This window comes from Podarcis pityusensis (genome assembly GCF_964106645.2).
Source record: "Podarcis pityusensis genome assembly, chromosome: 6".
Lineage (NCBI taxonomy): Eukaryota > Metazoa > Chordata > Lepidosauria > Squamata > Lacertidae > Podarcis > Podarcis pityusensis.
The window spans coordinates 62,923,758-62,949,202 of record NC_138030.1 but is presented as its reverse complement, the minus strand read 5'-3'; the positions used below and the strand labels follow the sequence as shown (position 1 = coordinate 62,949,202).

Genomic DNA, 25,445 nt, shown 5'->3' with positions numbered 1-25,445 from the left:
GCAGTGCCTGCCGGGAATTGTGGTCCCGGCTCCTCGAGGCGCGCCGATTACTCCAGCAGTCGGAGGGCCAGGCCTCCGCTTCCCGAGACCCTTTGCGGGCGCCCGCGGCCTCCTGCCGCCTGTTTCCCGGATGTCGCTCTCGCCGGAAGAGAAGCGAGTTTCTTAGGGGGCCGGCCATCTTGTGTGGGCAGCAAGCGAGCGCGGAGGGGGTGGGCCAGGGGCCTGGGCAGCATCGGAGGAGGATCCCACCGAGAGGGGCCCATCATGCCCGGACACCTGCAGGAAGGCTTCGGTTGCGTCGTCACCAACCGCTTTGACCAGCTCTTGGACGACGAATCCGACCCCTTCGAGGTGATCCAGGCGGCCGAGAGCCGCAAGAAAGAGAGCGGCGGCGGAGGGGGAGGCGGCGGCGGCGGAGGGGGCCATCAGGGCGGCCGCGGCGGGCAGGCGGCCCAGGCCAACTCCTCCTCAAGCGGCGGGTCGGGCCAGCCCGGCTCCGGCGGCGGGAGCGGCAGCGCGGCCAAGCAGCTGCGCAGGGAGTCGCAGAAGGAGCGCAAAAACCCTCTGCCGCCCTTCGCCTCCTCCTCCTCCTCTGGGCCTGGCGGCGCCGGCGACCGAAGAGAGGATGGCGGCGGCGGCGGCGGGCAGCCTGGCTCCGCGCCCCTCAGGAAGGAAGGTAAGTGGAGGGAGGGGTGCCTCCTTTGAGGGGGGAAGCCAGGGCAGCGTCCCTTGCGCGGGCGGAGGCAGCCTCCCCCCCGTCACCCAGCGAGTCCGGCCCGCAGTAAGAGCCCCCGGCCCGCCTTTGACGCAGCACGTGGTGCTGGAGCAGGATCCCCCCCGCCCCTTCCTAGATAGATTTCCTAGAAAAGACACGATCCCTTTCCTCCATGCTTTATTAGGGCGGCCTGGGGTGCTGTGCTCGCGTTGCCTTGCGTGCAGGCAAGGGTCGACCACCGCGTGTCGACCAGGCGCCGTGTGAACGCGCGCCTCATGGGAGGGGGGAAACGGGGAGAGGCGGCTCGCTGGGCCCCTGCACTTCTTCTGAGGGAGGGAAGCAAGGAAGGTGAGGGTTGCTGGGCAGGTGTGTGTCAGGATACTTGGGCCTTGCCCGGGAAGGGGGGCAAGTTAGTGGCGGGCCTCCCATGTTTGTAATGGTGGCGCTTCTTTGAGAGCGAAAAAGCCTGCGAGCGGAGAGTGCTTTTTGCGAGGAGAGGGGCTCAGGTTGGCCAAGCTGCAAGCGCGCAGGCAGCAGCGTCCTGGATTGCCGCTGCTAATGAAGTTTAGCCCATTTGCACCTGGCCACGTGCGTGGCCCGCGTGTTGCTTGGCTCCAGCTATCTGCTGCTGCCGCCTACTAGGGGCTGAGGGAAGAGACAAAATGGAGTGAGCCCTTGGTGTGCTTTAAGTTGGGCCTTGCAGGCTAACGTGAGAAAGGCACTTTTTGAATATAGGTCCTAAGTTTTAATTGCAGGCATGCCGCCCAATGCTAGGTATGCTTATTAGGACGTAAGCTTCACTTCAGTAGGTGTTATTTCCAGTTGAGAGCGACTAGGATTTGCCATGGAGGTCTCTATTTAGTTCAGTGTTTGCACTTCTTTTCTGATGTGGATATCAAATGAGTTGTACATGTTCTGAGATGAAATTTTAAGAACTGTGCACTGCTGTGTGAACCTCTCACCCCTTTGTAACTTGTGTAGTATGCAGAACACACCAATTTTTTGTTTTAAAGTTGGAACCTAAGAAAGTATTGATATTTTTCTGTCACTCTGCACTAATTAAGGAACCCACATGTTTAATGTGATTAAGATTACAGTTACCGCGGAATACGTCCCACTGAATTCAGTGGGACTTATTTCTGAGTAGGCACATAAAGGTTTGGGCTATAAATGTCTAAATTTTCAGAACATTTGGTAAATGGTACCCAGCTTCATGGTGATAATTGGGTTTATTTCTCTGAACCTGAATAAGACAAAAAGAACCATGTGTTGCACTGTTTTCCCATGTACTTTCATTAGGAGGGAGAACCGTGGGCCTGTAACTTGATGATAAAAATTAAGTGTAAAGTTGTAATTGAGTTGTGACATATACAACATTCTAAAGTACATAAAGTGAACAATTAAGAGTTGGTTACAAATGAAGTAAACACTTAAAAAAAAAACCTTTTGTGTATTGGGCTTAATGCAATAACATTTTTCTTAAGACTGGACTGCTAGTGTGCATTTTCCAGATTACTTGCTACAAATGAATAGCTACTTAGTGTGATTAATTTACTGCTTTATGCTTACAAATAATTTGCAAAAAGCATGAAGTGTGTTCTTCTTTCAAAAATTGCTTTAGTACTTAAGCATTTTCTTGATCATGGGAACGCTGCTGTATCCCAACAGCAAATGTGCTAAGATTTTTGAATAGCACAGACCTGACATCTGTTAATTGACAGTGTACTAATGTCATAACTACCGTCCAAAGTATTTGAGAACCTGATAAATAAGGCACTTCATTTATTATTTATATGCTATGAAATAAGCATTTGAGCTGTAATCAGTAACTGCTAGTCCTTGTGTCATATGCATCTTTTTAAACTGCTTGTTGGCCCAATTATGGAGGCTCTTCATTTCTCTTCCCACCACCAGCTTGCAGTTGTACTGTAATCTTGTGGTGACTCTCTTTCAGCAGGGAGGGAAAATTGAAGAACCTTGTAGATTTCAGCTAGACTATGAAGTTACCAGGTTGAGCAAAAAAAAAAGAAAAAAAATGAGGGGGAAAGAGGACTTGTGAATATTGGAGTAGTGGCAGCAGTAGCATGTGGCTTAGTTAGGTGTTGGTGGGAGGATTGGCTTTTTGACAATTAACAAATAAATAAAACCGGCTATTGTAGAATGGCAACAGCAAATGAACGTTAAATTATTATAGCGAAATATTGGCTCAATGAATTAAGAAAAAACGTAGCTGTGGTCAGTGGATTAACCAATAAATAAGTATGTTTAGGTTGGTGATGATGGTCTGAGGGCACATGAGGTACCTGGATGACTGACTGTGCACGTGTGTGATGCCTTGGGCTTCACAGTGGAAGAAAGGCAGAGGATGTAAATGCAAGAAAATATATATATTTAATAATAATTTGAAACACTTCTAAAGCAGTTCTGAAACTGCACAGTTCTGAAAGTAAAGTGTAAAATTTTGAAATTCAAAATTATTGTGGCTTTTAGATTTTTGTGCTTATAAGTAAAGGTTTTTTGTATACAAGTAGCTTCAAATGGTAAGTAAGGCTGTTCCTCAGGAAGGGAGATGACTTTGTAATTAACACATTAAAAACCAAGATTTGGAATATTTAAGTTTACACCCTGTGTTAATACGGATACAGTGTCTTGTGTGACCGTCAGAGGCACATATAAAATAGAGTGGCAGAATCTGAAAACTTAAATGTCAATACAGCACCAGTGCCTGTAGGAAGTAACTAGATGCATATTCCCATGCATTGAATGGAAGAACCTCTTTCATTCACAAAAGGGACTGAGATCCACTGGAGCCTCCAAACACCCCTTCCCACAGCCTCCCTCATGGTTCCAGAGGATTTTGCAGCCCTCTGGAGCAGCTTTTCAGGGAGCTACAGAGGGAACCTCTACAGTAGAGGTTCAGCAGGAACCATCCCTCCCTTCTTTCAGATGTCTTTTGAAAACTATTGTTTAGATCAGGGGTCACCAAACTTAGGCCTGCGGACTGGATAAGGCCCGAGGGACTCATTTATCCGGCCTGCGGCAATGCCTGCTGCCACCGCCCGCTCTTACCTGCGCTGTGCGGCTGCCCACTTCCGGGTCGGAGGAGCAGCGGAAATAGCTTGTGCACAAGCGTTATTTCCAGTGCACATCTGGGTTGGAGGAGGGCCATGCTCATGCGCACAAGCTATTTCTGGTGCTCCTCCGACCCGGAAGTAGGGTGTGCGCACGCGTTTGGGCATGTGCTCCTCCACCCGCTGTGCGATCGGCGCTGGAGACACCAGCCCGAGGTGTGGTAAGTTTGCTGACCCCTGGTTTAGATAGACCTCTGCTATCTTAATTTTCTGTTTTTAAGCAATTAGTATTTATTGATGTCCTAGTGACATTTTTGTGGATGCTTTTTGCTAATTTTATTTTTATAAGTTGTATACTACTTTGATACATTTTTATGAAAGTTTGGAAAATAAATTAATAAGGAGGAATGTTGCCTTTTCCCTCCTTCCTCTAGCAGAGGAGCATCTTGTGTGTAGAGTTCAATTCCCAAGCACTCCGGATTCAACCCTTTGAGTCAGTCATGCTTGAACACATTTTTACATGAACTTTGAGTGTGGAATGTTTAGCTTTAGTTAAGGAAACTCGGGTGACTTGTTTTTTGCGAGATATGGACTTTTTTTGACATTACAGTGGTACCTCGGGTTACAGAGGCTTCAGGTTACAGACTCCGCTAACCCAGAAATAGTACCTTGGGTTAAGAACTTTGCTTCAGGATGAGAACAGAAATCGGGCGGCGGCAGCAGGAGGCCCCATTAGCTAAAGTGGTACCTCAGGTTAAGAACAGTTTCAGGTTAAGAACGGACCTCCAGAACGAATTAAGTTCTTAACCCGAGGTACCACTGTAGTTCTTACATCATTGTCCATTTCCAACCTGGCTGGGGTATGTGTGCTCTGCTCATTGCAAGAAATAAAATATTTCAAATTTTAAGGCACTTAAATCCGTTTCAGGCCCATGGTTTTAAGTAAGTTTCATATATTAATGGGCACATATTTCTGTAATGATTCCTTCACAAATGTCTTTGTGGAGTTCTCAGGAAGTCTTGTGGCAAATTTCCTTTCCAGGGCCAGTCCTGCTTACCCTCTTGAGAGAGTTATGGTGTGTGCCATCAACAATCTATGCCATTAGGTTTTTACAGTGTTCTTTTGTCCTAAGCCATGTCACGTCCTCCCATTTTCATGCTAATTTTTTGTTATAGCAATTAAAGATGTGTTTTTTTGGGGGGGGGACCCATCTGCATATTATCACTCCTCTTCACATATGAGTATCAAACTTCCAAAGAGATGAACAATCTGTTCATGTTGATAACTCATTTTACCTTGGGCATTGATACAGTATAATGAGAGGGGGGTTGTTGTTGTTGCTTTAAAAAAGCCCTGTATTTATTAAGTGCACATATTGCCTGGTTAGCTTACAACCCATGTAAAAGACAATCTGTAATAAATGAAATAACCAAAAAATCGCAAAAGCTTTAATTGAAACAGGATAAAACAGCCCCGATTTTAAAAACAATTAAACAGTCTCCATAAATGGGAGGCTAAGTACAAATGCTGAAAATGGAAAAAAATATTAGTGCAGTTGATACAAACATAAAATCAATATTAAGAACATAACAATGGCCTGCTGGATCAGACCTATTGCCCATCTAGTCCAGCATAGATTTCCACTGTTAGCAAAGGGTCCCTGCTTGGCATAACATGAGAATTTCTCCTTCCTCAACACAAAAGAATGTATCTGAAGAAGTGTGCATGCACACGAAAGCTTATACCAAGAACTAACTTAGTTGGTCTTTAAGGTGCTACAGGAAGGAATTTTTTTATTTCGACAAAAGAATGTGTTTGTGTCTCATTTTGAACAAGAGGACTGTTGGGGCCAGTGGCAATGGTAATTTATGGATCGCTTGTTATACTGTCACTTGAAGGGGGAAACTTAATTTTTAAAAAAATGTGCAGTAAACTTCCTTTGAAGAATGGTGGAACATAAGGGTTGTATACAGATTATAATTTTTCAGAAATTTTGAAGCCATTCTGCAAAACTGGTATTGACAGAAGAAGAGTTCATCTCATATGAGTGCTGTGGACAACTATTAGGTAGTGCAAGTAATCCTGCTGACATGCTCTTGCTGCTATACTCTCATCCTGTGCTTTAAGACTATTTTTAAAGTTTGCTTTAAATTTTGGTGATATTTTGGCCTAAAAATAATTTTATTATTTATACCCCGCCCATCTGGCTGGGTTTCCCCAGCCACTTTGGGCGGCTTACAGCACATGTAAAAAATGGTAAAACACCAGACGTTAAAATTTCCCAGTACAGGGCTGCCTTCAGATGTCTTCTAAAAGTCAGTTGTTTATTTCAGTCATTGACCAGTCTTGAGATCAAGGATCTGTTGATATGCGCACAAGTTTGTCCCAAATTATTCAAATTATTAAGTGACAGTTGTGTGTAATTCAGTGTATGTTATACTAGAGGGGAGAGTGTTGGATAACCATCAAACAAGCATTTCAACTGTAAACACAGCTTAAAATCTGCTGCTTCAGTGGCACAAGAGCTCCTTTTAACTGCCTTAAACTAGTTTTAACTAGTCTTGCTACTGCTGTTTTCTCCAGCTTTATATTCTGCACACTAAGGCATTTTACAAAGTATGTAACAGCAACAAAAGAGCCACAGACTTACACTGTAATCTGCAGCTATATACTGCTTTAGGAAAACATTTCATCTGAATAATTGGTACTACATCTATTTTTTTATTTAAAAATTCAATTATTCAAATACAGCTTTAAGTGCATGTCTAATTTATAGTACTTTGAATTCCACGAATTTACCATTTTAGCCTTGATTTCATGATAGCTAACATTCCTGCCTCTTCTCACAAATCAAAGCTTTCTCACCCTGCTCATTGGAGGTACTTGGAAGCAAAGATCAACTGCAAAGGCCAGTGTGACTGTCAGGACAAAACTCTTGCTTATGTCTCCACCACATTTTAAAGTAGACTTTGTAGAGGAGAAGCTCAGTTCTAGGCCTGCATAGACAAGCCAGGACAAGCTGCCACAGAGTGGCATAGAAGAGAAGAGTTGTCAGGGCAACATGAGCACATTCTAGCATGCAGTGACTTTGGAAGAACATGGATTGGATGAGCTGCCTGGGGATCTTTTCAGAGTTCACGGGTTAGGAAGAGAGCATGTTTGACCTGCTTGGGAGTTTGAAAGGGAGCAGGGAGAATAGACAAGGAGGATTTCCCCCATGATTCCTAAACATGTGGAAGGAGTATAATAACAGTGGTAGTTCAGAATTCCCTTTCCTGTAATTTGAAGCCACAGCAGGTAGCCTCAATAGTGGACTTGATCAAGACATAGATATTAAAAGATCCAGTCACCAGTGGCAACCTCTTGAGTGGACCTTTGATCCATTTCTGTTCAGGGAGAGCAGATTTTATTTCTCCTCTGCTTAAAAGAAGTATTAAATTTTACCATTGGTTTTCATTAACAATACTGCTCTTCCAGCTACCTTTTGGTAGTAGCCTACATTTCTTAACTGTAATGTACAGGAACCTTCTGTAGTGCAGCAAAGTTCATTGCATGTAATGTTAGGCCATATTTTAGTGCTATGTGAATGAGCCTGAAAAGAGTGTTGGGCTCACAAGCTCCTTCTCTCATCGCTGGAAGGAGGACTATGGCATAACTTAATGTTGCTTTAAAAGATGTATTGAAACCAGGAATCCAGGTTTGAAATAATCTCTGAGTAGTTAAATAAGCTATCTTCATAAACCATGGTTGAGCATTACGTGCAAGTTGAGCACAGGAGCTCAGGTAGAAAGTTGACATACATGTCTGTTTCACAGTGAAGACATGGATTTAGCATTCAACAGAGTTCTGGAAGCCACTCCAGAGTATCATTTTAATGTTAATTGGGGGTTTAGGCCTTTTGGTTTTGCATATGATATTGGTAGTAAAGTAATGTTTGCAGCAGCCCTTGGTGCCAAGAGGAAAATCCTTTGTAACACATAAATTAATGTAAATTTCATTTTGTATTTGAATGGAAACCTTGGGGGCTGATACACAGAGTCTTTAAGACAGCCTCCCCCAACCAGATGCTCCCCTGATGTTGTGGACTACAGCTTCTTTGTCTCAGCCATTGTGACCAGAAGTGTGGTCTGGGATGATGGGAGTTGTTGGTGCTGTCACAACTACTCCTAAAGAAGGAAATAGCCACAAGGTAGGGCTTATTGCTGCTCTAGCAGCTCGCTTTTTGGAGCTATGGGTCCAACTTTCTTACCCTACCACAGCACAAGCCATCATCCAGAATAAATAACTCAGTACATTTTCATACGTAATGAGGAGAGTGATGGTCCTCTCCTTCCCTAACTATGGCTGCTTTCCTTACTCTTGTATAAGGCTGTGGAGTGGTATTGATAGATCAGATTAGAAACAGCTTCACCCCTTTACACCACCAGAGGAGCTTAAAAATAAGAAAATGTTCTTATGGGTTTGGCAGTGTATGCTTCTAGGGGCTTAGATTTGACTTTTCCAGAGTACAGGTTGAAGTAGTATTAAAAAGCTGAAAAATTAGTTTGACCAGATGTCATTCTCCATGGTAAGCAGTCATTTTTATGTTCAAAAGCATAAAATACTATGATAGTAAAATACTATGAGACTATAATACTATGATTAAAATACACCCCATGAGGGTCTCATAACAATAGTCTGCATAACAAATACAGACACAAATCATACTAATTGAGTTTTAATTGCATACAAAAATATCTAAATATTACAGGTCATTGGTAAAACATCAGTTTCAGTAGTCTTTTTCAAGTTTCTCCAAATGAATTATAACTTCTAATTTCTTGAAGGCGGGGGTGGGGGGTGTCTTACCAGATTTCAGTGCATGATGTGCACTCGTCTTTCCAGGATAGTTGTGTGTTGTAATTCTTCGAACTTGATAAATCTTCTATATTGGAAAATTACTTCCTACAAGGTACACACAATTCTCTGCTTTATTATAGTCTATATCATGTTCTGTATGCTATCAAACGATCAAAGCAAAATTATACACACTTCCTAGTTTCCAGCTGTGCTTCAGTGTACAAAACAATCTGTCTGAAATGTTAGAACTCCTGACTGCCCCAAGGAAGGAATAAACTCACCCAATATCTCATATCTACTTATATCAGCTTGGGCAGGGGTAGCCAGTGAGCTGACTTCTAGAGGATGTTGGAATACAAGTCTCATCATCCCTCACAACTGGCTATATTGGTGTTGTATTCCCACCATGCCCCTTACACGGCGCAACCTTCATCCACACCTCTAAAGGCACATTGCCACATTTTTTGCCGTGTAAGTTTCAAATAACATGGTTATTTTTAAAATGAAAACTTCCATTAGTACAGCAGAGGTGTTACTTGGCTATAATTTGGATATCTTTATTTGTTATGTGGAGTAGTTTTATGATACTACCTCCAAGCCTTAGAACAACTAGTGTCTTCTACAGGATTCCTCTGCTGTGTGTTCAAGAATAACAGTTGCTTTGTGGAAGTAGCTAAATAACTTACTGATGCAGATTGCTTTCTATTTTAGGGATAAGGCGAATTGGCAGAAGGCCTGATCAACAGCAGCCTCAGGGAGAAGGCAAGCCTATTGAGAGGAGGCAAGAGAGACGGCCTCCTCGTGAACGCAGGTTTGACAAACCTGCTGAAGAAAAGGGTGAAGGAGGAGAATTTTCTGTTGATAAGTAAGAACTGAACATTTTAAGATTGATTGGCAGAGAAAATTGTATGCAGGATGTCCTCTGGTTATAGCAAAATGTTCTCTGATTAGTCTGTTAATGGGTTTTCATTAGGTAGTGCGGTATGTATTTGTTTTAATGTGGCATGCTTTTGTATTTTAATATGAACCTGTTTTAGGATATTTTGCTTCCCCTAAAGGATCAAAGTTTTGATATAAGCATTCTCCTGGATCATCTATTGTCACTGGAGGCACAGACAGCCTTGGTTGCTCAAAATGCATTTTATCTATCAGCATTGTTAGAAACTCAGATATGTAAGCTAATTGTCAAATGGCACCTTAAACCTAGGTTATGGTCGCCACAACGGGATGTCTAAACACCATGATTTTTTTTTTCAAACAATGAACATTATTATTACTGTTATCATCATCATCATTTCTATACCACTTTATCTTTTAAAGAAAAGAAATCCAAGCAATTTGCAACACATTAAAACAGCAAATGAAACAACCCAGAATAAAACAAATTAAGCTTCATGGAAAATATTTCAGCTCCTTTTCTATGCTTTCCCTGAATTTATTTACCACCTTAATTTTTTTTTAGCTGCCCCATAGCAGAAGTCCTCTAGGAAGCCAGTGTGATATAGTGTTTAGAGTGTCTGACTAGGACCTGGGAGATCAGGGTTCAAATCCCCACTCATTCATGAAACTCACACTGTGACCTTGGGCCAGTCACAGCCTCTTAACCTACCTCACAGGGTGGTTGTAGGAATTAACTGAGGAGTGGCATGAACCATGTATTGCTTGGAGAAAAGGTGGGAAATAAACGCAGTAACTAAGCTCTTCTGTTTACCTGCTTAAGAAAGAGGTGTCAGTTGCCAACCTAGCATTGAGAGACCTCGGCATGGTACCTGTGCCTCGTGAATTTCTAACACTGTATTTCAGCATATAGCTTAGCCACTCTTATTAACACTTGGGTAGTCTCTCATATGGATTACTGCAATATTGTATATGTATGGCTGCCTTTGAAAACAATATGGAAACTACAACTGGTCCAGAATAGGACTAAGATTACTGACAAGAACTGATGGATATAATCATGCTGCACTTGAGCTTTGCCATCTACACTGATTTCCATTTTGTTTCTGGGGCTAATTCAGAATGTATAAAGCATAAAAGCCATAAATGACTTGGGGCCAGGGTACCTGAAGAATTGCCTTTTCATACACACACCCCTACATGAAGCCTAAGATCATCTGGCTTTATACAGAAGTCAAGTCTTAGAGGACTTCACTTGAAAATTAGTATACAATTTATTAAATAAATAAAACAAAATCTTCTCAAGCCTTCTGTGTATCCTGCCAAGTGAGATGGGGTGGGTGGCTTCTTGAGAGAGGACCTTTTTATTGTTGATACCACAGCTATGTGATGCTTTCACCAGAGAGACTTGCCTGACACCTACTTTATGGTCTTTTCAGTGTCAGGTAAAAATGTTACTTTCCTAGGCTTTTTAAATCAGCTGTACTTAAAAAATTCTCTGCTTCTTATTTTATTTCATTGCTTTGTACTGGTTCATGTTTTCATGCTGTATTTTATCTGTGGTTATAATTATTACTGTTACATTGACCAGAGAACGTTTGTTGTTGGGCAGTATGTGAATACTGAAATGGAAAAAGATACAAATAACATTAATAGCTCTTAAGTAGTTGCAGCATAATTTTAGAACTTGATATAATATTAAGAAAGATGATTACTAGCACTGCCAAGGTAGAAGTAGAGTTTTTAGTGTCATTCCTAATTTCGCTTTATTTTACAATAGACCCATTATTGATCGTCCAATGCGTGGCCGTGGTGGACCAGGTGGAAGAGGGGGCCGTGGTGGCAGAGGACGTGGAATGGGCAGAGGAGATGGTTTTGACTCCCGAGGCAAACGTGAATTTGATAGGCATAGTGGAAGTGACAGATCGTAAGTCTTAAACTCGTTCTTTTTTAAAGTGCATTCATATCAGAATAATACTTTGAAAATTTGTGTTTGAAAATCTGTATTCCAACACTATTATGTTAACTCAGTTTTGTTAGTTCTCTTTCACATTCACATTTCAGTGGTCTAAAGCATGAGGACAAGCGTGGTGGAAGTGGATCGCACAACTGGGGAACTGTCAAAGATGAACTAACGTTAGTATTTTGTATTGAAATACTTGTTCAGAATAAACTAAATTAAAAGAAAAGACCATGGGTATTTTAAGTTTGCAAGATCACATAACGAGTGAAAAAATTCAGGAGAGGTAGTGAAAAGGAGCAGGATTTCCCATTTCATTGTTCTGAGTAGCTCTTTACTGTTCCCCAAGAAGAGCAGATTTACAAGAAACATACTCAATTTTGATTCAAACATTATTGGTGATACCTAATAGTCATAGCCTGCATAGGCCCTTTAAAATCAATGGAGTTAAGGAATGCCATTCCATTGATTTCAGTAGGTGGTCTCGTGAGTATGATTAATGTTGGATATCCCTAATGTATGCATCACCCATTTTTCTGGCTTAGTGCAGGATCATTTCCATTTACCAGTGTGTGTGTGTGTGTGTGTGTGTGTGTATATATATATATATATATATATATATATATATATATGCATCCTGCCTGTGTGCTTTCCTGAAGAGGCATCAGTATAGCGGCAGTATAGCAAATAGCAAGCATTTTTCTAAATTTGGAATTATAATTCTAGATCCCAAATTTGCCCCTGTTGTGTTGGCATAGAAAATCACCCATGCTTTTGTCAGCAATGCAGCTAGGGTTTGATGGTGGGGCAGTGTTTATATTGTGGAGTGAATATTCTTTGACATTCCACTGTAAGCTTTGGTATAATTTTGAGGTCATTGAATATCAGGTATCAGGTGGGTAGGCAGTGCTCATATGAAGCATCAGATATTTTTAAACTGTCTTTAATTCCAGTGATTTGGATCAATCAAATGTGACAGAGGAAACACCAGAGGGGGAGGAGCATCCACCTGCCGACTCAGAGAATAAGTAAGTATTACATTGCCAGAATCCTTGTTTGATCATTTATGAGGTTGCTAGGCTCCTTTCATGTCAAAAGGAGGTGGTTGGTTGTTTTTTGTATAAAGTTTTTCTTTTAAAAACAGGAAAATCTGTTTACTTATTTAAATTTCCTTTTTTACATGATTGGCAGACTCAGGTTGAGATGCTTAATTGGAATTTTAACTTAAAATCCTCAGAAATCTAAACTGGTGAAATGGTGAGTCTAGTTGAGAAGCTCTGGTCTTGAATTGGCGGTGATAAAACTGTGAAATCCAATGTTGGTGCTAGCTAAAAAGTAGCTACTTCAAAAACTACAGGATTATGTGTGTAAATAAGGTTGTAGGATGGAATCCGATGGTGTCCATGAATGACAGCAAAGGACCTTCCAGAGCAGGTTTGTGGAACTGCATGATGAAAGGGCGAGGGAGCCCTGTTGTGCATGCAATCCACAAAGTGTTGGATTTCAACCTTCCTATTTGAGCCTTTGTACTTGCACAATGATGCTGAATAACCTATTGGCATTTTGAGCTAGCTAAACATTTCTTTCTTGCATAGTGGCTTGTCATGCATTTGCCACTTCGTTTTGACATGTCACAGATGTGCTGTGTAAAATCGTAAAATTGGATGAGAAATGGGGAGTGGAGGTGGTACTTAGGTACAGGACTATCATAGACTGATGGGCATTGACGCAGATAACAATACTTACTGACTTGAACTTTTAGAGTGGAAAAGATCTTTCAGCAGCATAGGAAGCCTACATGCCTTGGTTAAGTGGCTGTTGTGCTGTAGATAACTCAGCACAATCATGCAATGCCATTATTTGGATGTCCTACATGTGAACTTGGCCCATGCATGCACTTTGGGAGCTTTCAGGCAATACTTACTTCGGAAATCAGTCTTTTATTCTTGGTTACTAAGTATAAGCTGGGATTTCATTTAACATTAACTAACTTTAATTGTGAGCCCTTAACAGAGATCATGAATGAAACAACTTGATTCATTTTTTAAGTCAGGAGGTTCACAGCTGATCATTGATGTAACTACTTCGGACAGGTTTCCATTTTGTTTTGCACATAGCAAGCTGCTCATTGTTGTTGCTGGTGAAGTTTTGAAGCCATTTTCCTTTTTTTCCCCCCTCCCAAAATAGATATGGCAATGAAATTGGTATACTGATATATCAGTTAAGTTATAATGGCTCTGGGAGAATCAGCATTTGAAGCTGTTGTGCAAAATCTTGCTTTGGGGGAATGCCTTAGCACTGATGTACGTAAGACATACAGTCTGTGCTTTAACTTGTCTTTCTCCATATGTCGAGCTGTCATGACATGACTGGAGGGGGTGGGAGGCAAACCATTGAAAACTGTTAAGGTAGCGTATCTGTTGGGAGAAACAATTGCTTTGTAATTGCTGAAGAAGGACTGGTAAGGAGGAATTAAGCAGAACTGTTCTGTCTCTGTGGTCTGCTAAAATACATATAAGGTTTAGCTGCCAGCTATTAGTTATCAACAATGTGTTGCACACTTGGATTAATGCAACTTGTCATGAAGCCAGAGTTTATGTGGTCACGTGATTTCCAATAGCACAGTATTTTGTCTGAATTGAAAATAACATCCATTAAAGTACAGCTTTTTGTGTGAACAATAAATTCTAGAAGTGTGGCCTTCCTGGTTGCTTCCAGCATTCCGATATTGAGACTTCACCATTCTGAGTGTGACAAAGACTATGAAATGAGTTTCCACCATTGTAAACTTATTTCAGAGAGAATGAAGTAGAAGAAGTCAAGGAAGAAGGTCCTAAGGAAATGACTCTGGATGAATGGAAAGCTATTCAAAATAAAGATCGTGCAAAAGTTGAATTCAACATCCGTAAACCAAATGAAGGTGCTGATGGACAATGGAAAAAAGGTTTTGTTCTCCATAAGTCAAAGAGTGAGGAGGTGGGTTTTTCTGGATTATCTTGTCTTCATGGAATCACTGAATTGTAGAGTTGGAAGGAACCACAAAGGTTATCCAGTCCAACCCCCCACAGTGCAGGAATCTTGCCCAACATAGGACTCGAACTCGCAACCCTGAGATTAAGAGTCTCATACTCTACTAACTGTGCTATCTGATGTTTTCATTTTACTCACACCTTTAAGAGTAAGTAGTTTAAGGTATCCTATCAATATTTACATTCTCTATAGCAGATGTTTTGCCTTTACCATGTGCAGAAACCAGTCCTGTTTTAATCACTTTGAAACAAACGTTTCTAGCCTTTGCTAGAAAGGCTAGAAGTTTTCTCTCTTTGAGAGAAAACCATGGAGACCCAGCTGCTATCTAGTAAAGTCTCCAACATAGGTCAAGCTTAGTAAAGCTTTCAGTTCTTGGTGTGTGGGCATTCAAGGTCTAGATGAAACTACGCATTCCAGGGCTGCTGAATTCGGTGGGAGGTTTACCACTGGGATGTTGATTGTGTCCATAATTTATTGAAACCTGAATCCTAGGGCACACTCAAAAATGCAGAATTCATGTGTGGGATACTTCATTCTATTATGGTACCACTTCTGATGAGTAATTCAAGCATGCACCACAGACACCATTTTATAAGTCCACAGAGAGCTAGCAGTGTCAAGGGAAAAGGTGCTTTTAGTTGACCTAGGCTCGGAAGTCCTGTTGTGAGTGGGGTTCTGCTTGTCCAACTCTCAGTACCTGGTGAAATATATTCAACTGTAGTAGCTTCCTGTCAGAAATTTCAATGTGATTAATTTTATGCTGGTGCAGATGAGGTGATACTTGCAAAATGACTTGGAATTTTCATTCCAGTGGTTTGGAGTTTACACTTATTTTTACCACCAATTCTCTCTGATTTTGGAATATTTGCTAAGGCACATAAATGTGGGAAATAATGGACACCTAACTGAAAAATCCATTGCATATTTACTTGGATGTAACTTCCCACTGTTGAGGCTTACTCCTGGTTAGGTTTGCTTGGAATTGCAGCCTTTAAATGTGTTTTACAGTTGTGCAGCTCCTTTAAGACCAACTAAAGATTACTACTTTATTCCATGGTTAGGAAACCAATGTAGGGACCTGATTAAGCCTGCCAGTCCTCCATATTTGGCCAAGCGACGCCCACTTGCCCTACACTTTGTTATATATGATGTCAGGTGTGAGGCTGGTAAAAATCTGGCTTGTAGGTACTGCAGATCAGCTGATTGTCTGGTATTGTGAAGCACTTTGAAAGGTGCTCTGTTAGCAGCATCTGCTGTGCAGTTTGATTACACAAACTGGTCAGAAAAGGTCATCCGACATCATTCTGGCAATTGAGTCAGGTGATTGCCCCCACCCTCCTTTCAAACTTGTTCCACAGAGGAGATAACATCAGACCCATTTGCCAGATTTAGTTATTCACCCCATTGTATTCTAATGTGATCCATTGTTCAGCCCCCCCCATGGTTTCTCAACACTTAATTGGTGTTGATATTGCAAAAAACAAAAAAAGCTCATAACCCTTAGGGTAATGTGCAAGCCAGAAATTAATAGCAGGCTTCTGTGTGCCCCTAAAATATGCTCCGGAGGGCTGGGGGACTCCTGGAACAGATTGGCGGGGTACAGGAGGAGAGGAAGGGGAAGTGTTGCATTTGCTGATGTGATGTTAGATTTTGCCCAGATTTTCTAGTTGCATAATCTGCTTACTTCTTTTGCTCTGTCCACTTGTTTAGTCACTTGTATCCTATTGGGTTCACCTACCTTGAACCATAGAGCATGTTATTTTAATATGCAAATTCTCATTTACTTTTTTCTCTCCTTTTGTATTGACATACAATTTGCATCAGACAAAGGGGGTGACAGAGATGCAAGGGAGTCAGATGGAATCCAATGAGGTACGAACACTATATGTGGCAATGTTGATGTTGTCCTTAAACAGTTATAAAGCATTAAATTTTTCTAAGTTGTGTGAGTGAGTGAATATATGAATATATTTCCTGCATGGTGAAGAGCAGTCTGTAAGTGCCAACAAATAAAATAAAAGGTAGGACAGGGAACCTGTGGACAGGTTCCTTACGTAATAGCTGTCTTATGAAAGGAGCAAGGAATGAAGAGGAAAGGGCTTTGGAGCAGCTGCTCTTTGGCTGCCTGGATGGGGCCAGGTTGGTCTGCCTCTTGCCATGAAGTTCTTCCTGGGAATCAGGTGGTGCAGCCTGCCAGTGGCGCTGGATGCTCTCCACAGTGGCAAGAGGCCAGCCTATGCCTCACTTTGGTTCTGTAGGTCTAGGGAAGCACCTTTTTATTACACCTTCCCCAGTCATGGCCATGGGAAGCAGGTTCCATGCCTGAGACAGCTGTTGGCTGTGTTGTAAGTGAGGAGCCAACATAAAGGAGAAAGTCCCATTGTGTTCACTGCTTTTACTGTCCAGTCAAGTAAGTTTTGTCTCTCAGTTGATCTCTGTTCTGTGATCTGTATACTAAAGTTCATTGCCTGGCAGTTTGGATGCAGTAATACACTAGCAGGTATATGCAATCTTATTTTAGGGATTAAATTAAAAGATCCAAGCATTCTCCACCTCTGCCATAGGAGGACACTTCAGTAACACAAGCCTAACTGATAAGCAGAAGCTGAGAGCAGCAAGGTCAGTATAGGTCTGCTTGAGGCTAAACATAGATGTTTGCAGGATATGGGGCGCTCCAGGAGACAGTGACTTTAAAAAGTACATGCTGCCTGTCACCTGATGGTTGGCACCCAGATGCCTCTTCTAGCTTGTAGAAGCCTTTCCAGTTAATAGAGATGCGTTGAATAGGAAATTTTAATTAAGTGGCAGGCAATATTTTGTTTTTGAGGCTTCTGAGCAATTTTCTCTGTATCACTTCTGAAATTCAAGGTGGTTTGCAAGAGGGTGAGGCAGGCTTGGGTACGATTTACCTAATATGGCGGCTTCTACTGGATTCCACCATCCCACCTCTGCAATTTTTTCTGCATGTTTTGGATACAATCATATCTCTTATTAGCTACTGAATGCTAAAATAGAGATGAATAAGTACCAATACCTGGAATTTGGTAAATATTTACTGTATATTGATATAGTTCCAGCATTCAGCTAAATAAGCAAACAATAAATGAAAGCACACTGTGCTTAGGTGTACATGTGCTACATTCTGCTTTTGCGCTTGGCTGTCCTTCCTGTAGTCAAAAGGGCTGGGGCCATTTGTGGCAGTTTTTGACCAGCATTTCATACAAGTGGTGTTTGAGTGCTGTAATCCCCCCTCCCCCACACCCAGTGTTGCATTATGGGTTGTATCTGGTATTTAGTGAAAATACCTTTTCAGTGGTGGTCCTGACTTTCTTATTTCATTTTAGTCTCATGCTGAAGACTCTGCAATGGATCATCACTTCCGCAAGCCAGCAAATGATATCACATCTCAGCTGGAAATCAATTTTGGAGATCTTGGTCGTCCTGGGCGTGGTGGCAGAGGTGGAAGAGGAGGACGTGGACGCGGGGGAAGAGCTAATCGTGGAAGCAGAACTGACAAGGTAACAGTTCTTTCTATTTAAACGAAAGAGGTTTTTTGTATACCTGTTGATGGTACTTAAAAACAACATGAGCAGGTTTCAGCGACTAAGCTGCTGAGCAAGTTACCATAATATTACGCATAGATCTATCCTCCTAGTCTTTCCCTTTACACCTGTGCCCTTTGTAGTGGAGCAAAAATTTAGTTTAAGAGGTGGTACTTATTTTAATATTGGTGGCTTTAATCCATGTGTGCGTGTGCAGAATACATTAGTTTGCCACCATGAGTTTGAAAGTTGACATAGGCTTGAATCCAAATCACCTGTCTGAACAGTAGACACTTCTGCAAGTACTTTGGGTGTTACTTAAGCTTTTCCCCACATGTGCATGACTGAAAACTATTTCATGGAATCTTTTATCTATGTGAAATACTAAGGGATATAGCTAGAAGGAAGGGACTGAAACACCCTCTAGACTGAGCAGAAGCACCCTCATACAAATTTCGGTTTAAGACATTGTTTTCTTGACAAAATGTAGACATGCTCATGATGTTACCATGTATATTGCATGTGTTGTCTTTGCACACTTTGGATGCAACTTAATTATGCCTATTTCTCATGCAAAACATGAAGTTCCCAAATATGCTGGGTGGGTACCACAGCTTGCAAACAGCAATTGATACTCCAGTGATTTCTCGATCATAAGCGGGAATGTTTTTCTTTATTGGCTTTAATGTGTTTAAAAAGAGAGAGAGAGTAGTCTATTTTCACTATGAATTCAGTTGCTGGATTTCTCTTTTTGAAAGGCTTTTCCAGTAGAACTAATTGAGAATCCAGCATTTCTGTTTTGTGATTTTGCTCATTATGAATGTGCAGATCCACACTAATACTTGTGTCTTGACTGTGTTTCCTTCTAGTTGGTTAAGGAGTTTGATGTGATCCACACACCCAGCCAGGTTGGTGACTTGTTTATAAATCTCTCAGGATGTGTATACAATTGTAGCCTTAATCCTGGTCAGACATTCTTCATTGGTGAAAGTCAGTGTTAAGGATGAATTAAATCATATGTAACACTTATCAGAATTTCTGGTTAAAGTGTTAGTTTTTGCATGCATTTTGGTACTCTTAATTTGTCTTTGTTGTTTGGTTAAAAATGACAACCTGCTTTCACATTTTTATTTGCTTGCCTGTAGCATTTATAGAGGACAACCATTTTTTAACCCTCCTGGACTTTCCCCCCGGCTTTGACATGTCTTTGTTTCCGTAATGCTTGCATGTCAGGGCTGTTTGAGGTTGTATTGGGTATAAAATAGAAACACTGTAACTGTAACCATGATGTTATTAAGGTATTGTTTTTAAAATTTAGACAGATCACAAAACCCACAGTAACAGTTTCCCTCCATTCTGGGAATTGTTCTTGGCATCTAGGCTATTGGGGTTTCTTAATGTCATCTAAAATGAAGATACCTGTTTACCATCAGCATACAACATAACATAGCATTTACATGTAGGTTATCTTGGAAGTAACATCCGGATGAAACTCTGTCCTTATGTGGAAGTAGGCAAGACTTCATAATTTACTATAATTTATTATAGTTACATGGGTTCTAAGAATCCATTTTTCTGCACACTATCTCCAGAAATAGGTTTTATAAATGGAGTGTTGCAGTGTTATAATGTGAAGCCGATCAAAGCTTGAAAGTCCTTGTCAAAGCAAGTGAGCTGTATCATATTGCAAATTTCTCCAACTTCATTTAGGGTTTATATTAAGATGTTACTGAGCTGAAGACAAAAGATACATGTGTAGAATTAAAGTATACAGCTCCCACATAAACAGGACTTGGCATCCTTTCTATCAGATCAGCATAGATTCAATTGTATCATGAGCACAGGTGTAAATATTCTTGCCAGTGATGGATTTTCCATTTAACACCAAATCACCTGTGCTCATGCCTCTTTCTCCTTCTACAACTGAAAAGTTGTGTGTGTGCAGTGTGTACAGGCATGGTCTGAAGGTAAATGATGCAACCACCTTGCTTGAAGCTAAGCAAGTCTGGGTCTGGTCAGTGCCTGGCAGGAGACTGACTGGAAATCCTATTTACAGTACGTTGAGTTCCGTGATGGAAGAGAGGTGTGATACAAATGTACATAATAACTAGAGCACACACTTCAAGTCTGGATTACTTATGGTTCCATACTACTAAACATAACAACAGAATAGAATTAAAAATCCCAGTTCAAGATTTTCTTGTAGTGGACTTGTGTATGAGTGCACATAATTGTCTACAAAGTATCTGAAGTAAGCTCAGAGAAGGCACCAAGAAGATCAGGGTCTGGTGGGTTTATATTGGGAGGGGTGTTCCAAAATATTTCAAGGTTCTGCGCCATATAAGGATTTATAGGTCAAAACTAGCACTTTGAATGGGGCCTGGAAACTTATAGGCAGCCAGTGCAGTTGTGCCAAGTTCAGTGTTATATGATCAGTTTGCCATGAGCATATCAGCATTGGGTAGCTACATTCTGCACTAGTAGTAGTTTCCAAACAGCGTTCAAAGGCAGCCCCATGTAAAGAGATCAAATACTGAGGCATAGCATAGATTATTGTAGCTGGGTTAACAGAGCATAGATTATTGTAGCTGGGTTATTCCAGGCCAGATAGGGTCATAGTTGGGCCACCAACCTAAACTGATGGAAGGCACTCCATGCCACCTGTGATGGCAATAGATATCTAGAGCAGGCTGCACACTGCTCAGCCAGACAAGACAACCACCCACTAGCAGTGACTGAGACTTGTCTAAATTAAGCTTCAGTTTGTTGACCCTCATCCAGTTCATCATTACAGCCAGGCCCTGATTCAGTGTATTAATTCAATGTGAACGTTCTGTTACCTTACAGAATGCCGCAAATGAAAATGGTTACGTGGACTCTCCAGATAACGTACATTCTGTTTTTCTTTCAGTCAAGTGCTTCTGCTCCTGATGTTGATGACCCAGAAGCTTTCCCAGCTCTGTCCTAAACTGGATGCCCTAAGCCAACCCTGCCCCTTGTTGGGCCCTCCTCTACAAGGCTTGCATGCTTAAGGATCCTAAAAACAACTTAAGAAATTAAAAAGGGGACTCTCATTCATACCATTCACACCTGAAGACTGAATTTTACCTGTTTTGAAAATGAACTTCTCTTGCTACACAGAAGCAACAATATGGTAGTCAGTTTTGTATTTAGAAATGTAATGGTAGCAGGGATGTTTTCATAATTTTTTTCAGAAATTATGCATTCTTCATGGATACTTTTTTGTATTGCTGCTTGAAAATATGCGTTTCCAAACTTGAAATATAGGTGTGAACAGTGTGTACCAGTTAAAGCTTTCACTTCATTTGTTTTTATTTTTTTAAGTTAGGTTTTTAGATGTTTTTCCCCGAACTACAAACAATTTAGCTCTTGCACACTCTTTTAATACTGCTTAGCAGATTGTTTTCAGTCCACAGTCAGCTGGGATATGTACAAAAATAATTTGGAAAATTGTTAGTACTGTGTGGAATACTAACTTCTGAAGTATTTTAAGTTTTTAATACTTAAATTCAAACTTGGAAAAGTCAATTTTCTTCTATCTTTGGTAGTTTGTGTATTCAAAGTCTTTATACAAAATTGATATCAGATACTTGAAAAATAGTCAAAGCACATTGGTTTTTACTCAAATACCTTCTTATGAATCCAGCAGCTCTGTTTGGATAATTGGTCTAAGCCATTTTAAAAAACTCGGTGTTACACCTCTCATATACACCTCTTTTATCTTACTCCCTTTTTTTCTTCAACAAAACTAGTTGTTTGTTTGGTAAACTTTGTTTAAACTTGTTAATATTGTTGCTACCAAAAATACTTTGTAGACTGGAGCAACTTTTTTTTTCAAAACATGGGAGGTTGGGGAGCGGCATCTATTTCTAATACAGTTCGTTTAAACTACATTTGATATTTGTCTGGCAGTGCAGTATATCTACACAAAAAATGCACCTATGCTGGATGCATTCAAACACTTTCATTAGATGCAACCCTGGCCTAAAGAAGAAACCAAAGGGCACTGTGTGCTACTTGGGAGGAGGATTACTTGACTTGTGTAAGTTGGAGAACAAAGAGCATCAAAGTGGGACGGCTGTGGTCTCCGTGGGACAGAAACCAAAACCTCTCCACCTAATTGAAATGTGGATTTTTGCTCCTACTGTTTCAGCTCCTGGTCTCTGCTAGCTGACAAGTGAATGTTTTATTTTCAGAGGGCGATTGTAAGAAGTTCTCCTTCCACTGTAGAATTTTCTTAATAGTTTAACTTAATCCCTGTGAACAGGAATGTTACCACTTTCAAAACACAAAAGGACTTGAACAGCAAATAATAAAAAGGACTACTTAGGCTTTTTGTCTGCAACTTTTGTTAGGAGGCTAGAGCAGGAAATAACCCATCTATTTAAGGTTTCGACACTTTGAGTAGTGTGTGTAGCATTCATGGGTTTCTTAGGTAGAAAGCTTAAAGGTGATGCCCTATTTTTTTTAAAGCTACAGGATGGGCAACAGTATTGGACAGCTGAATATAAACTCAACGATTGCAGTGTTCAGTTGGTTTGCATTATCTGAATGATTTTTTAATGAACATTTGTTTACATAAGCAAAGGTTACTGTATTTTATCGGACTTCTGGTACACTCAAAATCATCCTTGCAGCCAGGAAGAAGAAGAAGAAGAAATAATCACATTTTTAACTGTATGAAATCGATTTTGCCCCTAGGAGGGTGGTTGTTAAAAATGCTAAGCATTCTTTCAAAGTTTTCTTGGTGCTTAGCATGGAAATATCCCATTTTGGAGGTAGTCAAATTTCTTGCGTCAACAGGTACATACGTTTTCAGTAGTTCTTTGTTCCCTGCCCCTCCTCATCTCATAGTTCAGAATATGTTGGAAAATAGTGGATGTTGTCTGTATCCTTAAAGAGCATTTTCATATAACCACTGTGTAAGTATTCTGGTCCCCAAAGACATGCTTACTGAATAGTTTTTTTGCTGTTCTTTATATCCCCCCCCCCCTTTCCCCTTTCCAGGCTAATAATGACTTTTCCCACCCCAAACCATAGCCCTTTTATACATGTTATTCCTGAAAGCCACACATCCCATGCCATGCCAATTTGATACTTGACACATGCTTTCTTCATCTTATAGCATATATGTAATATAGAACAGGCATAGGAAGGCTTTTTAAAGACGACCCATTTGTGTTCTTTTAATAGCTGTGTTCTTAATTTGTGTCAAGCTGTGAATTTTTTTCTCTTTAATATTGGTGCGTGTTAAATACAGGTTTATTTTCATGCTCTTTTATAAAAACGTAATGGAAGGTAGGCATTATGAATGCCTCTAATGTCAGGCTTCTTACTTGATTTCCGGCCTACAAGCCCCTAAATCTTTTTCCCACAGGATGGTGCCCTTGTGGATCCATCAGCAGCAGGTTTGGCAAAATACCTACCTGTATATTCTAATTCTAGTATTAGCTATTAACAAATTTGACCTCATTTTCTCCTGCTTGCTTATCCTGCTGTTGCACCACTGCATTTAGAGATGATGCCTCTCTTAAAAAATATGGGTCAGTTGAATATGAATTAATTGACTTATTTTAGTGTTTGAGCATGAAAGTTCATCTTGTGTCAACTGACAGGCAGAGAAGTTAACCAAATTAGTAAAAGGGAAAAAGAAAAAGAGCACAAGACCTTCTAAGGTAACCCTAAGGATCAAAACTATGTCTGTTGTGAATATACATCGTCTTTCTGTTGGATGGGTACTACATCTAATGGTTGATTACATCTTGCCCGATGAGATTCACTTGCATACCATACCTGTTGACTTAATAAAAGCAGGACTGATGCTTCTCGCTGTCTTGAGTGCTCAGAGTATAGATATGCATTCACCTTCAGCTGAATACTAGTTGGGGTGTGAACTGAAATAAGAAAATAAATTGTAGTAAGGCAGCTGCCTTTTTGCAGGTTTGTGTGATCTTGGAAAATGCACAGATCACTGTATGGTGACGGTTTATTGCTGCTTTTCAGCAGACATGGGCAGAACATCTATCCTAATTCACAAGGTTTGCGGTGCACTGAAGAGAACTGTTGGCTACCCAGGGTCCTGCACTACTTCTTGACGCAATCCAGTTGAAGCTTTAGAAAAGCCACTAAGGGCTATGTAGATTTGGGGGGGGGGGGGCAGCAGCTCTAAAAGGGATGCATTGGTTGTCTTCACTCTTACAATAAGCATTATTTCACTTTCTTCTTGCCTGTGATTTCAGGTTCATTGCGTTTGTCACTGCTTCCACCAGTTTAGACTTTTATTTCGTAATTGCACCTGTAAACACTTGGCCTTGGCTCAGTTTTGTAATTTGTTGTAAGTTGGGGGGCGGCATGCCTTGAGACTTGGCAATGCATAAGGGAAGGCGTAAACAAAAACAAGTTAAAGAATACTGGATAACTTTTGAGCTCTGTTTATATCTCAGAAACACAGTGCAGAAGGGGTGAATGAGAACCGTATAGAAATACAATCTGTTAGCTCTTGCTGCCTTCTGGAGAGCTGTTAAATAGGCAAAACTCGTTTGTTGGGTTAAAAAACTAAAGTTGGGAGGGTACAAATAACAGTTAAAGGTCACTTTTTTTTTTTAAAGCGAGCTGACTCATAATTTAATAAGTGCCTTGGTTGAAAATCAGAAGTGGAGCTAGTATAATAGTATTGCAGCCACCACATGTTTGATTCTTAAGTGTGTGGGAACAGACTGGTTGCTTGGCAAGCAGAGGGAAAGAGTACTTTGCAGATGCTTAGAGGTATTTTTTTTTCCTAGTTCCATATTTTAGAACTCAAGTCCTGGTTGAGAAAAAACAAACTTGTTTGTTTTTAAAGCCTTAAAGCACTTATGCATTAAACACTAACCAGTGACGACCTCTCTCTCTCTTTTGGTAAATTGTGCATTGCTACATATTATTACATTTGGTTGTATGAACTATATTTCAGCTTGTCTTTAAAATTTTCTGAACTTGGACAGTGTTTTATGTTCTAGGCTGATAGGGGTGGACGAGACTTAAATGAATAGCTGTGTGCAGAAATACTCTGCATTTTCTGGAATTTGCAGGCTGAGCCTGTGCATATCTGTTCATAAGCAATTTTCCTACTGATTTGAATGGGGCTTTGTGTAAGTACTGTATTTTTTGCTCTATAAGACTCACTTTTTCCCTCCTAAAAAGTAAGGGGAAATGTGTGTGCGTCTTATGGAGCAAATGCAGGCTGCGCAGCTATCCCAGAAGCCAGAACAGCAAGAGGGGTTGCTGCTTTCGCTGCGCAACGATCCCTCTTGCTGTTCTGGCTTCTGAGATTCAGAATATTTTTTTTCTTGTTTTCTTCCTCCAAAAACTAGGTGCGTCTTATGGTCTG

General features: G+C 40.8%; 1 protein-coding gene across 2 annotated transcripts; it reads left to right on the top strand.

The window, feature by feature from the left end:
• Window positions 1-155: 155 nt before the first annotated feature.
• SERBP1 (SERPINE1 mRNA binding protein 1) lies at window positions 156-23,901 on the top strand. 2 transcript variants are annotated; one of them, XM_081008940.1, is made up of 10 exons: window positions 156-676; window positions 9,338-9,491; window positions 11,304-11,450; window positions 11,564-11,659; window positions 12,437-12,511; window positions 14,282-14,459; window positions 16,338-16,385; window positions 17,858-18,031; window positions 18,925-18,963; window positions 20,967-23,901. In XM_081008940.1, exons 1-10 carry the CDS (start codon window positions 265-267, stop codon window positions 21,021-21,023), a joined length of 1,380 nt encoding a protein of 459 aa, XP_080865066.1. In that variant the 5' UTR covers window positions 156-264; the 3' UTR covers window positions 21,024-23,901. The 2 variants fall into 2 exon arrangements, with proteins under 2 accessions (XP_080865066.1, XP_080865067.1); XM_081008941.1 differs by having other exon boundaries at window positions 157-676; window positions 11,588-11,659.
• The last annotated feature ends 1,544 nt before the right edge of the window (window positions 23,902-25,445 follow it).